This window comes from Xenopus laevis, chromosome 4S, assembly GCF_017654675.1.
Source record: "Xenopus laevis strain J_2021 chromosome 4S, Xenopus_laevis_v10.1, whole genome shotgun sequence".
Classification (NCBI taxonomy): domain Eukaryota; kingdom Metazoa; phylum Chordata; class Amphibia; order Anura; family Pipidae; genus Xenopus; species Xenopus laevis.
The window spans coordinates 118,065,907-118,081,115 of record NC_054378.1 but is presented as its reverse complement, the minus strand read 5'-3'; the positions used below and the strand labels follow the sequence as shown (position 1 = coordinate 118,081,115).

Genomic DNA, 15,209 nt, shown 5'->3' with positions numbered 1-15,209 from the left:
AGTAGCCAAAAAATACACTTTGAAATTCTAAGTATTTTGCCTCTATTCCTTCACTCGAGCTAAGTGAATGGGTCCCTAAGCGTCTGTTAAAGATGTCACAGGCTATAATGGTATCTATTATCTACATTACACACCAGTTGTTAACAGTTGCTCCTAATTTCCAAGGATAATCTGGGTGTTGATATTGTCCTCTGTCCCTTTCCCTTGCCCCTGGAAATTGTTGTCCCTACTTTAAACCACAAAAAATTGGGAGTGTAATTGACAGATGAGATTCATTTTTGATAAATGCAAGGCTATGAACTTGGGATTTAAAAATAGTTTGGCTATGTATGCCCTTAATGTGTTGGCAAATCTTTGATGGCTAACCCTAGCTGTAGCAATCAGTGCCACTCAGCAGAAAAAAAATCCAAAATGATGTCTATATTAAAAGATTCACGGGAAGAGATGGTCATTCTTTCCCTATACAAAAGCATTTGTAAGGCCCCATCTAGAATATTAAAGGAACAATAACACCCAAAAATTAAAGTCTTTTTTTTTAAGAAATGAAAATATAATGTACTGTTGTCTGCACTGGTAAAACAGGTGGGTTTGTTTCAGAAACTCTACAACAATTTATATAACTAAGCTACTGTGTAGCCATGGGGGCAGCCATTTAAAACTGAAAAAGGAGAAACGGCACAGGATACACAGCAGATAACAGATACAATGTGTAGTATACAATGGGATTCTTGAATGGCTGCCCCCATGGCTACACAGCAGCTTGTTTATATAAACTATAGTAGTACTTATCTGTTATCTACTGTGTATCCTGTGCTTGAATGGCTGCCCCCATGGCTACACAGCAGCTTGTTTATATAACTATAGTAGTACTTATCTGTTATCTACTGTGTATCCTGTGCTTGAATGGCTGCCCCCATGGCTACACAGCAGATTGTGTATATAAACTATAGTAGTACTTATCTGTTATCTACTGTGTATCCTGTGCTTGAATGGCTGCCCCCATGGCTACACAGCAGCTTGTTTATATAAACTATAGTAGTACTTATCTGTTAGCTACTGTGTATCCTGTGCTTGAATGGCTGCCCCCATGGCTACACAGCAGCTTGTTTATATAAACTATAGTAGTACTTATCTGTTAGCTACTGTGTATCCTGTGCTTGAATGGCTGCCCCCAGGGTTACGCAGCAGCTTTTTGATATAAACTATAGTTGTGTCTCTGAAGCAAGCACACCATTTTTACCAGTGCAGGTCAAAACTAAATTATACTGTCATTTTTTGGTGTTACTGTTACTTTAACACCTTGATCGTCAACAAGTTTAGTGGCAGCCATCTATATTCTACATTTCCAAATTCCATTGGTACTGGTTTACCTAGGTGGCCCCTTACCTAACTGATGCATGCATGGTTTAGATCCCTTTGCAAAGTAAATTATGTAAGATAGACCATTTGTTTGAAACTGTAAAACAATTCCTTCCTGAGGAAAGGAATTTTCAACATGCCACACCAGCTTGGTTCATCAGTCAGCTTTGGTTTTATATCTTGGCCTATAAGGCTTGGTGCAATCATACCAGGGGATGATTGCTTTTAGACATGGGTCCCCAATCTTTTTTACCCATGAGCCACATTCAAATGTTAAGAGAAAAAAGTTCACGGTGGTACCAAATTAGGGCTCTGATCGGCTATATGGTATCCCCTATGTGGACTGGTAGCCTACAGGAGGTTCTGTTTGGGAATCACTGTTTTAAGGAGTCTTAACACACAATCCTGTAGTTTAGTTGAAGGTTGCCATACCCTGTCTTGTGTTCTGATTTAAACAATTGTTAAGTGCCATTTTTTATCACTGTTTCCCATGTCACCTTCACAGCAGGCATGGCCTAAGCCAAAGATGGCAACAGATGGTTAGCCACAAGCCATCTCTATCATGCCAGAACCTGAAAGACACCAGGAGAGGATAGGTCAGAGTCAGATAAGACAGCTATACTTCTTTTCTTCTTGATAAGAGTGTTAAAGGAGAAGGAAAGCTACCAAAGCAGTTTATTGCCAATAGATTAGCCACAATAGTGCAAGATATAACACTATATTTATTCTGCAGATTGCTTTAACATATCTGAGTAAACAGCTCTAGAAGCTCTTTCTGTTTGTTTAGGATAGCAGCTGCCATATTAGCTTGGTATGACATCACTTCCTGCCTGATTCTCTCCCTTCTGGGCTCAGATTACAGCAGGGAGGGGGAGAGGAGCAAACTGAGCATGCTCAAGCCCTAGCCCTGGAGGTTTAAGATGAAAACAGGAAGTGTGATACAGAAGCCCATGTGTACACAATAGAAGGAAAGAAATGTTGTGTTTCTTCAGAGGACTCGGAGCAACTTTACTTTGAGGGTTTACTGGTATAGTTATATAGACCTTTCTGACAAAGCTTACTTCATTTCAGCCTCTCCTTCTCATTTAAAACCTTCATAAAATAGAAGACTCCATAAAGCAGCACTTTTACCCCTGTCTCTCTAACGTTGGTGCCCTGTTGTGAAGGATGAGTTTTCTTGTCTAATACAGAGGAGCCAAAGCGCCTCTGACATACTATTTCACTCACAAGAGCCGCAGGGGATGAGTGAGGCTCCTGTATAAAAGCAATTTAAGTGCAGGATACTGACCCTTGGGAATAATGTAATAACAGGCACAAAAGTGGTTCTAGTCTAGTTACCCATTGCAGCCACTCAAGTATTACTTTTGAACAGCAACTGCTGATTTGTTGATGTGGGTTACTAGAACTAGAGGCATCTGTAATTACAGTAGAGTTTCTCAACTAGTTGTTTTAATGTCTCAACTGCCCCAACAGAGAAGATTCAGACATGTATTATACTGTATCAGCTATTGTTCATCCTAGGAGTGTCCTCACAACAGTGCAGCTTTACTGCCCACACAAGCAAGGGTTAAGGTGGATAAGGTGGAGTTTGTCCTCTTGGAAAATACATGTTCAATGCAGGGGCTTTTTGAGTGCACCCAACCAAACATGGGCCTTATACTTATGATGGATAAACGAGGCACAAAATCTGTTCCTACCTTGACTTTGATCCCCTCTACACTGAATCCCTGCTTTAAAACCCAAGGCCATTTTTAGGGTTGGGCAGAAATGGCATTTGCATTAAACAACCCCTAGCATTATTAGGCCCTCTGCTGCAACAATTTAGCTAAAAGTACAAAGGACATATGGCAATTGTTAGATATTTTCTGTACATACCCTAGGGATTTCCAACCTGCAGCCCTACCATCTTATGTTAAACTACAACTCCCTGAATCTTGCTGGGAGTGGACAATCCTGAATTTTATTCTGTGCATTGAGGCTGTAGTGACGGGGTCCTCACAACTTTAATCCTGGCTAATTTACTAACACAGGTCCAATTTGGCCCAGAGCAGCATAACACATGACAACCAATCAACATTTTCCTTTGAATTTTACTGCCTGCAGCTGTTAGAGCAAAGTTAATCACTGATTGGATGTTATGGGTTCATTTGCCCAGGGTATGTATCTCTTGGCATATCATGGGATCCAGCAGAACTAACCCTCTCCTTTGCTCCATCCACAGGACATTGTCACTATGCAGCTGTGCGCTAACAAACTGGACAAAAAAGATTTCTTTGGCAAATCAGATCCCTTTCTGGTCTTTTACCGCAGCAATGAGGATGGCACGTAAGTACTGCTTGACAATACATTTCAGAGTAAGAATATTATGTATCATATATCATATATATTTATATACTGTATATCTTGTTTTTATTTAGCTTATAATCAATCAGTAGTGACATCACAACATGGAAATAATTACCATTATCATTGAATATTTATACATACATTTACATTGGTGGACTCTGCACAAAAGTCACATCTTCTTGACTTATCTATGTCTGTATTCAACAACCTCATGCCATTAGAACATGGGTCAATCAGATTGTCGCTTAAACATTTAAAATATACACAGGTCTGATTCTAGCCATAAGAAGTCCCTAAAGGCGATTCATTATTTATAGAATGTAAAATGGGATGCTAAAACTCCCAACAGCCCCTAAAAATGTGAGTGCCAAGATGATTCTATTAGTTGCAGGTCACAGCAGGGTTGGAACAAGGGGTAGGCAGAAGAGGCACCTGCCTAGGGCGCAACGATAAGGGGGTGCTCAGCAGGTACTTATTAAGGGTCTTTTGCCTACCCCTAGTCCATGTAGGGTTGCCCTCTGTAGCTCTCACCAATCAGGGCCAGGCTTGCGCCCGGTCAACTTGGCCCTGCTCGGGTCACAGGAAGTAAAGACTGCAGAATTTACACCCCAACAGATTATCTGCAACTTTACATAAACCATCCAACTCTTGTGCCAAAAAAGTACATTTTTATCCATCATTCCCTTGGCATAGAAGGAAGGGTTTCTTGATATATGTAGCCATGTGTTTTCTGCGGGTAGTATTATTGCATGATCCACCTAGTGGTAAAATGTGGAATCTATGAATATGGATCAAGTTAAAATATGTACATGAATCAAAGAACTTAAATTGCATAAAGTAAAATAATTAATTGGATCCTTAAAGGGATTCTGTCATGATTTTTATGATGTATTTTTTATTTCTACATTACACTGTTTAAACTGCAAATAATTCACTCTACAATATAAAATTTCATTCCTGAACCAGCAAATGTTTATTTTATTTTAGTTGTAATATTGGTGTGTAGGTGCATCTCAGATCATTTTGCCTGGTCATGTGCTTTCAGAAAGAGCCAGCACTTTAGGATGGAACTGCTTTCTGGCAGGCTGTTGTTTCTCCTACTCAATGTAACTGAATATGTCTCAGTGGGACCTGGATTTTACTATTGAGTGCTGTTCTTAGATCTACCAGGCAGCTGTTATCTTGTGTTAGGGACCTGCTATCCCATTGTTCTGTTTTTAGGCTGCTGGGGGGAAAGGGAGGGGTGATATCACTCCAATTTGCAGAACAGCAGTAACAAGTGCCTGAAGTTTATCAGAGCACAAGTCACATGACTGGAGACAGCTGGGAAACTGACAATATGTCTTGCCCCATGTCAGATTTCAAAATTAAATATAATGTTTGCTCTTTTGAGAAACGGATTTCAGAGCAGAATTCTGCTGGAGCAGCACTATTAACTGATGCGTTTTGAAAAAAAATTTTTTCCCATGACGGTATCCCTTTAAAGGGGATAGAAACCTATTTATTCACTGCTACTGTTTACCTATTCATAAGCTACTGTGAATCCAGTGTATCGTCAGGGGAAAGCATGTGTAATTCTTATTCTGTACTACTTTTTTTTCTTTAGCAAATGTGTGTGAGAATATAATCACCCATATAATTCCCCATCATCACCATCATTCATAGCATTTCAATCAATTGAATGTGAGATTAAAATTCTAATTATAAAACGGGATTTACTGGGGTTTAGGACTGTAAACTCCTAGTTGTTGGAATTCAGGAAAATGAAAGGATATTTTTAATGTCACGGGTGTCTTTCTCAGAGACCATATTTACCATGCATTTGTGTTTATTATCCCTCTGGGTTACTTTAAAAAAATTGATGCTAGCGATGCGCTTTTTCACCCCAGCATGGGGGGCACATGTTAAACAATATTATTTGATCATAATTATGCCAGAGGTTGCTTATGACATCTGAAGCCTCATTTACAGCTGCAAGCACAAGTGCAGGCAGTCTAAGGGCTCTTACTCACTGGCGTTCTGACCTGCGCTCCCCTGCGTTCCGTTTTTTGGTGTTCAGCCGCAGGGGAGCGCAGGAATAGACGCATGTCATTATTTCAAATGGGGCTGCACTCACTCAGGCGCGTGTAGGCGCCGAACGCAGGAAAAATGCAGCATGTTGCGTCTCAACCTGCGTTCGGCGCCTACACGCGCCTGAGTGAGTACAGCCCCATCTGAAATAATGACATGCGTCTATTCCTGCGCTCCCCTGCGGCTGAACGCCAAAAAACGGAACGCAGGGGAGCGCAGGTCAGAACGCCAGTGAGTAAGAGCCCTAAGGGTTAGTTCAAACGAGGAGATTCGGGGAGATTTTGTGGCCTGGCGACTAATCGCCTCGTCTTCTGAGTGACAATCTCCCCGAACTGCCTCAGCGTGTTTTCACATAGGCTATAATGAAAAGTCGCCTGCGCTAATGCACACGTGGCGATGCGTTTTCTATAGTCGCCCGAAGTTGCCTCACTGAGATAGTTGCTCAGAAGACGAGGTGATTAGTCGCCAGGCGACAAAATCTCCCCAAAACGCACCCAGTGTGGCCTTACCCATAAATACAGGAAGGCAGAAAAGACTTGGGAGGGAACAGAAGTGGAAGGGAGGCTTTAATAGTAGATAAGTGACAAGCATGCAGACTGATTGACAGGTGGTGGGAGTTGTGTGCTGGGAAGAAAAGGCTGTACTGCATAAAACATCAGCCTCTTGGGGGTTAATTGGAGGGGGTCCTTGTGTAAGCAATATTGCCATGGGCACATGGATTTGGGCCAAACCCCCAAATACTTTGTGAAAGATTCAACCAAATACCGAACCAAATCTGAATCCTAATTTGTATATGCAAGGGAATGGAAAAAAGATAACCGAGCTCATGCATTGTGCAGCAACATACCTCATAACTGTTCCGTTTTCAGCGGGACAGTCCCTCTTTTGACAGCTCAGCCCGCAGACCCGCGTTTGTACAGCAAAGTCTCGATTTTTCCTGCACTGGACAGCTAAAAAAATGTTTGTAACTTAACTGGCTTTTGGCAGAGAGCCCAGAACAGCCAAGAGGTTCAAATAAGAGACTTTTGTAACAATTTTGAGATAAGCAAATAAGAAATTGTAACAATTTAGATAACAGGTCTCTTGGGAGAAGTTAGACTCAGATTAAAGGGCAATTCACCTTGATTAGCAAAACTGTAATAACTGTAAAAAAAAAACACAGAAATATGTTCAGACTTTCATAACCGGACGAATTTTGTAAAAGGATTATTAGGGGGTGTGGCCACAAAAAAGGACATGGTCAAAAAAATGTTGACCTTTTTTGTTGCTCTTTTTATTTTCTAAATGTTGGGAGGTATGCAGCAAAAACATTTTTTTAGTTCCTTATTGCACGAGGCAATAGCAGCAATGATCCAGGACTTCAAACTTGTCACAGGGGGTCACCATCTTGGAAAGTGTCTGTGACACTCACATGCTCAGTGGGCTCTGATTGGCTGTTGAGAAGCTAAGCTTAGGGCTCGTCACTAATTATCCAGCAGAAAATGAGCTTCCCCTGTAATATAAGCTGATGCTACAGGTTTGCTGATTATTAAATTCTGATGCTAATTGCACTGGTTTCTGTGCTGCCATGTAGTAATTATCTGTATTAATTACTAATCAGCCTTATATTGGGACATTTCTATTCTATGTGTACTGTATATTGTGAGTGGGTCCCTAAGCTCAGTAAGTGACAGCAGCACAGAGCATGTGCAGTGAATCAGCAGAAAAGAAGATGGGGAGCTACTGGGGCATCTTTGGAGACACAGATCTTTACTGCTAAAGGGCTGTGGTTGCCTTGGGCTGGTACAGAAACATAAAACATAATGTACAACATCTCTAGCTTATTTCTTTAATTATGCTTTACTTCTCCTTTAAGCAGGGCCCCCTTATGTAAAGTAATTAGAACACTACTGAAACAGCTGCAGCATATAAACTTCAGCCGCGGTGCTGTGAGACCGCCAAGAGACATTCGCTACTTGAAAGGCTCTCACGTTCCCTAGTGGACTCCCCATCAGAAATCCAGAGGTGCCCACTATTTACATTACACATAACCATCTCCCTGTGGCCTCTCCTGCTCTCGTCTTTGCAATTACACAGTAGCTCAGTATATACAGTACATGTGTCATATTTTAGCTTAGGTTATAGTGCCTGAAAACATGAGCTGAATTGTCCCAGATTCTTGTGAGATTATCAGGCTCAGCCTATAAAAGGAGCACTTAGGGACATATGTATAAATCTGGGTAAAATTAAACATTTAAATGTTCTGCTAATGGTTAAAGAGTCACTCTAGGGTTTTTATCATTGGTCTAAATAATATTTTTTTTTACTGGTTTTTATGCTTGTTATTGCAGATTCACCATTTGCCACAAGACAGAAGTGATAAAGAACACGCTGAACCCAGTATGGCAGCCGTTCACCATCCCTGTGCGAGCGTTGTGCAACGGTGATTATGACAGGTCCGGGAGCCCCAGTATTCATTCTGAAGGTTATTGCCTTGCCGTGAAATTAAAACATAGAACAGTGGTTGTCAGCTTTTTCAGTTCAAGACCTCTTTCGAGGTTTGACTATTTGAAACATATGAAAACATTGGTTTATCAGTTCAGTCATTGTTCCACGATTTTTCCAGAATTTTTAAGAAGTGTTAACCTTACTGCCCTGGGACTATCGTCCCCCTGAACCCTACCTATACTGATGGTGAAATCCCTCTGCGGCAAAATGGAATTTTAAAGCAGTTCTGTATTCCCATCCCCTGCTTTAGGATTTTTCCACCCACACTTTGCTTTCATTGCTAAATATGCTATAAATGGCAGCCTCTACTTATTAGCCCCTATCATCATTATACTGTAATATTCTCTGCTGCCTGGATTGTATTCCCTTTCCATTAGATTTGCAATTCTTCCACCTCCCCATCTCTCCCATTTAATGCAAAGCTATAAACAAAACCTAAATAAAACCCAATCCCATCAGAGGGGTCAACCCAAACAAATGGCAATTAGATTAGATAATACAGACTAATGCATAAAGGAGAACTATCACGAAAATGAAAATGTAGTATTAGCTTTGGTTGCTGTGTAAAAGTGCCTTGAACCTGGGGCAGTGGTGCTTTTTTCGATGTGTGATTGGTAGGATGAGAGAGGATCCTGTCTGATGTTCTTCTGCTTAGGAAAAAAAATAGTAACCTTTCTCAAATCTTTCCTAAGCAGAAGAACATCAGAGCAGCCACTTTCTTTCTCCTGACAACTTCCTTGACTACTTGGTGGCCAGAATTGTCAGAAACTCACCAGCAGGAGGCAATGTTGCAACAAAACTCATTCACATTAACAGTACATGTATCCCTTAATATCTTGGATTTTTTTAAAAAAAATTATGAATGTACATAGCAAAAGTTCTTAGAATATCAGCTCCATCAATTTTACATTCACTTAAGGTTTACTTATCCTTAAAGTGGGATCAGAGCAGAATCTTGAGACAGAGAGAGACAGGGAGTTTAAGCAGTGGCAGGGTCAGTGAGAGGGAGTTTAAGGAGGGACTAGAGCTGTAAAATCTGTATCCAGAGAATGGAAGGTTTACTCAGTAGGGGGACCAGTGACATATCCTGGGCCAGAAAAAGGTGGGTTTAAGGGAGAGGGACCAGAGCAGAGCCTTGGACCAGAGAGTTAGAAGAATTAAGCAGTGGGAGGAACCAGGGCAGAGTTTTAGGTCAGAGAAGGCTTAAGTAGTTGGAGGGACCAGAGCATGAGAGAATTTAAGCATCAGTGGGTCAGAAAGAATGAGAGATGGATTTTAATTAATGGGAGAGGACCAGAGAATAGTCTTGGACTGGGGGGGGGAGATTAAACAGTGGGAGTAAAAAGAGAATGAGAGAGAGGATTTGGGAAGTTTTGGCACCATTAACAATTTAGGCAAAGGGATGGGTAGGCTGCATTTTTTCATAGCTTTGGTCAGAGAAGGCCCTAGGAGATAAAAGAGGATTCAGCCAGTGCTGACAGGGGTGGGGGATAAGATATTTGACAGCTTTGGGGACAGAAAGGAAGAGAGGATACAGAGAGTATTGGGCTTAAAAGTGATGGAAATAGGATTTGCATAAAGCTGGCCCTCAGGAGCAAGAAAAGCTTTTGATCAATATTGAGCTCTGGGGAGAAGACAAGTTTGGTAGGGGAATAGGCCAGGGAATGCTTATTCCTCTGAAAATGTCGAATTTTGCAGAATCATGGAATATTAAGGGAACTCTCCTCCTTCCTGTGATTGGCTGTGTGCAACACCAAGTATGCAAATATAATGATCTATGCTGTTCCCTAGTTGGGTCGTATGGCTCTGTTTTGTCTTGCAGCCAATAAATTTCCCTGGGCGATAAAATTCTTACATCTGGCCAACATTAATGTCAACAGCATTCGGTTCATATCTACACAAGCAAGTTGCAAATGTGTAACCAGTGAATATCTGTCTCAATGGAAATAGCAGTTGCCATGTTCCTAGGCATTGCAGAGCTGCACCTCTTTCTGTTATACAGGGCCCAGACTCAGTGCAGCTGATTCAGATATTCATGTAGCAATTCAACCACAGTTCCTAGAATATCTAGCACGGCACATGCGTTTTCACTCCAAATGTAATTTCATCACTAAGCTATTTTCCACAGAGCTGGTCAGTAGAACTCTATTCGGTTACCAGGCAACTAGAGTAGCCCTCTCGGTATGTAATTCTGGGACCAGCCATGCCTTCCCTGAGATGAGACTTTGAGGTGCTCTGGGACTGTCACAGATATAAAATGGATATAGAATGGGTGTATCTGGAATGCAAACGGAAGAAATATCCATGACAATTGAATGTCATAGTGAGTGACGGACTCAACGAGGGTATCTGATGTGTCGACAGAAATGATGAATGCTCATGTGCTTCAATAGGAACATTTGCAGTGATGGAATGAAGCCGGGGAAGATCTAAGAGGGAATACCTCCATACAAATGAGGACTAATCACTTACAAGGGATGCCATGTTTGCTGTGTATTAAGGAGATAAAAGGTAGGCTAAATAAGGCCGTCTGAAGAGCAAATATGTAGGATCGGTAACAGTTCAGTCATGAAGGTGTAGGCCACACAAAGTCACAGAAAGGGACTGCCAAGTGCTGAGACCTGATTTCAGCCCAGCCGAACATCTGTGGGATGAATTGGAGCAGCAACTGTGCACCACGTCTGATCTGCAACATGAATGCCCAGCCTCAACAACATCTAATGTGGCACTGTCCAAAAATGTCTTCCCTGTGGACCAGTTACCCACTATTTTAGAAGTTTGGGGATCAGATTATTATTGAAAACCGATGTCGCACAAAGAGGTCTTGGGAGATCGAGAGCTGGAGGCCATAAAGAGCATGCTGGAGGATATGGAGGGCAATATCCGTGGATCTAGAAAACTAGTAGAAAGCCTAGAGGCTGTTACGACAGCAAAGGGAGGATAAAATTCATATTAATATCCTCAATTTGGGAATGAGTTGTTGGGCAGGCAGGGACCTGGATACTTCTGGCAATCTGTTCTATGCAGCAACATTTTAAGGCTAAGCCTTAAGCTGGCCATAGATGTACAGATATAATCGTACGAATCTTTGATTCGTACGATTTTCAGACCTCGTGTGGATTGTCCCGACATTTTTCGTGCCATGTCAATCGGTCGTTCAGTCAATCAGACAGGTTAGAAAATTTCTGTCGGTTGCCGATAATATCTCTGCATGTATAGCCGATCAGATGATTTTCAGTGGGAGACTGTCACCAGCTTTTGTCGGACATAACTATCGTACGATTGCTGTCAGGGGCAGAACATCGGCTGATCTGTTCTTTTACTACTTTATTTAAACTGAAGGTTAGTGGTAGGTTGGGAGATGGGGACGTCCGTTCATTCGTCCAATATTGCACCTATTGCACGTCTATAGCCACCTTAATTGTGTGCTGCTTCGTTTATAGCTCACAGGTTTGGAGTAAAGCAGAAAGGGTGGCCTGGAAATGTAGGGAGGTTTTGAACCCAGTCCACGGGAGAAAAGTACATAAATCAGGGATCTCTCGTAATAAATACTCCCAGTATCTGCCGATAGTTGTTTGTGGAATTTGCAGTTCCACTGGTGGACCAAAAGATGGACATGCTCCTCATGCTGTGTGTGTGTCAGGGCTCACTATAGGGAAATGACTATAGGCATCTTGTTGTGTGGCGAAGGATAACTGGAAAAGAGCAGTAGCAGAGGATAGTTAGAGCACAAGAGGAGGGTGCTGCAGGATACCCCCTAAATGTCCATAATCAAGCCCTGGGGAAATCTGTCAGCTAATCAGGAATTACAGAGCCTGCGGGGCCTCTGCCTGCTCAGCACGAGTCGCTTTTAATCAGGGACAATTTGTCCCATACAATCAGTCAGTGTTGCCTTTGGGGATGCCCTTTGATTCTCTAGGTATAGAGCGTTTGTATATGTAAGTGGCATGATCTTGGCATTACCCACAAAATTCTAATCATCCCTAAAATCTGCATGACTGATGTAGTCAGCACTTTATTAGTGCAAGCTGGTTAGAATATTACACCATTTGCAGTTAAAATCAAGTAATATGCAGACCTAGGATTTTATGAATATTACAAGATTCTGTCCCAAAATAGTAATCATTACACATAACTTAGAGTGCAAGCTCTGTGGATCAAGGACGACTGTTTTGTATCGTTTGTGCATATTTATATTTGTTTATTGCAATGTATGTGAGATATATAAATAAAGATATACAGAAATGCATACATTTCCATTGGCATGACTATCCTGCAAAGGTGTAAATATGTATTAGTATGAACAAACATATAAGGGGCACTGTCACTTATACAGACTGTAATTCTGTTTCATTTCACAGGACAGTGAAAGTGGATGTGTACGACTGGGACAGGGGAGGAAGGTGAGTCTGTGATCATTCCTCTGTAACCATTCTTTTATTTAATATATATTGTTCATTTTTACATGGGTTCTATCACCCAACACACAGACTTTTCAAAATTGCATCTTCAGCAGGCCCCTAAAGTAATTAAAAGAGTGGCAGAAATATACTGGAGCTACTGACTGCTACAGTAGTAACGAGTGTTTAGGATTCTAACATGGCCTTCATTAAAAATCATGGGGCTGTATACTATATAATTAGTGGAGACCCCCCCACAGCAGTGCCCAACCTGACCATTGGTCCCTGCACACTAAGTATAATGTGAACATACCCCTGCAAGCCTTGTAAGTTTCAGTCCTATCACAAGTTACAGGAAAGATTAGACCTTGACCCTGCCTAGTCCTGGCAATAAATGCACCAAATCTGCACTTTTTCATTAATCTTTTAGTCACAAATTCAGTCATGTTCCAGGAAAATGGTATTGCAGGTAGATTTAGTAGGTGGGTACAATAGATACAGTAGGTAGGTACAATTCAGAAGGCAAAGTAGATAGGTACAGTAGATAAAGGAGACTCAGTAGGTAGGACAGTAAATACAGTAAGTATGTGCATAAGATACAGATAGCACAGTCAATAGATACAATAGATACAGTAGGTAGGTACAGTAGATGCAGTAGATAGGTGCAATAAATACAGAAGGCACCATAGGTAGGTACAGTATATACAGAAGTATACATTAAAGTAAGTAGGTGCATTAGATACAGATAGCACAGTCAATAGTCAATAGGTACAATATATACAGTAGGTAGGTACAGTAGATACAGTAGGTAGGTACAGTAGATACAGTACGTAGGAGCTGTAGATACAAATGGAACAGTTGAGAAGTAAAATAGATACAGTAGGTAGGTACATCAGACACAGAAGGAACAGTAGGTAGGTACATCAGATACAGAAGGCACATTAAGTCAGTGCCGTAGATACAATATGTAGGTACAGTAGATATAGTAGGCCCATTAGGTAGATACAGAAGGTGTAGGAGGCACATTAAGAAGGTACCCTAGATACAGTAGGTAAGTAAAGTAGATATAGTAGACCCATTAGGGAGGTAGGGTAAATACAGTAGGTAGGTACAGTAGATATAGTAGGCCCATTAGGTAGGTACAGAAGATGCAGGAGGCACATTGAGTAGATACTGTAGATACAGTAGGTAGGTACAGTAGATATAGTAGGCCCATTAGTGAGGTAGGGTAAATACAGTAGGTAGGTACAGTAGATATAGTAGGCCCATTAGGTAGGTACAGAAGATGCAGGAGGCACATTGAGTAGATACCGTAGATACAGTAGGTAGGTACAGTAGATATAGTAGGCCCATTAGGTAGATACAGAAGATGTAGGAGGCACATTAAGAAGGTACCGTAGATACAGTAGGTAAGTAAAGTAGATATATTAGGCCCATTAGGGAGGTAGGGTAAATACAGTAGGTAGGTACAGTAGATATAGTAGGCCCATTAGGTAGGTACAGAAGATGCAGGAGTCACATTGAGTAGATACTGTAGATACAGTATGTAGGTACAGTAGATATAGTAGGCCCATTAGGTAGGTAGGGTAAATACAGTAGGTAGGTACAGTAGATATAGTAGGCCCATTAGGTAGGTACAGAAGATGCAGGAGGCACATTAAGAAGGTACCGTAGATACAGTAGGTAAGTAAAGTAGATATAGTAGACCCATTTGGGAGGTAGGGTAAATACAGTAGGTAGGTATAGTAGATATAGTAGGCCCATTAGGTAGGTTGGGTAAATACAGTAGGTAGGTACAGTACATATAGTAGGCCTATTAGGTAGGTACAGAAGATGCAGAAGGCACTTGAGTAGATACCGTAGATACAGTAGGTAGGTACAGTAGATATAGTAGGCCCATTAGGTAGGTACAGAAGATGCAGAAGGCACTTGAGTAGAAACCATAGATACAGTAGGTAGGTACAGTAGAGATAGTAGGCCCATTAGGTAAGTACAGTAAATGCAGGAGGCACATTAGGTAGGTTGGGTAAATACAGTAGGTAGGTACAGTACATATAGTAGGCCTATTAGGTAGGTACAGAAGATGCAGAAGGCACTTGAGTAGATACCGTAGATACAGTAGGTAGGTACAGTAGATATAGTAGGCCCATTAGGTAGGTACAGAAGATGCAGAAGGCACTTGAGTAGAAACCATAGATACAGTAGGTAGGTACAGTAGAGATAGTAGGCCCATTAGGTAAGTACAGTAAATGCAGGAGGCACATTAGGTAGGTGGATACAGTAGGCACAGTAATCAGGTGTGCTGTCATTTGAGAAAAGACTTTGCTCCATCTTTATGGGGACCTAAGTTCATACTGTGCTTGCTGCCTTTTACTTCTCTGTCAGTAACTGAAAACTTGCCTTGTCTGTTACACTTTTTGTCACATTTCAATGCCAATGTAAAAAATCCAGAGCAAAATCTTACCAACATAATTCACATCACACGTATAGCAGTGGCTCTATGGGGCACCTTAAAACTGGCACTGGTATTGTAGCACCCACAAAGTT

At 41.4% G+C, this 15,209-nt stretch overlaps 1 protein-coding gene across 1 annotated transcript in view; it reads left to right on the top strand.

Annotated features, from left to right (window-relative positions):
- LOC108715046 (copine-9) overlaps nucleotides 1–15,209 on the top strand; it is a 216,969-nt gene that overhangs the window by 174,822 nt on the left and 26,938 nt on the right. The window contains exons 10-12 of the mRNA XM_041561758.1: nucleotides 3,581–3,684; nucleotides 8,106–8,210; nucleotides 12,624–12,665. Of these exons, the coding sequence (XP_041417692.1) occupies nucleotides 3,581–3,684; nucleotides 8,106–8,210; nucleotides 12,624–12,665 (251 nt within the window). The remainder of the gene's footprint in view (nucleotides 1–3,580; nucleotides 3,685–8,105; nucleotides 8,211–12,623; nucleotides 12,666–15,209) is intronic.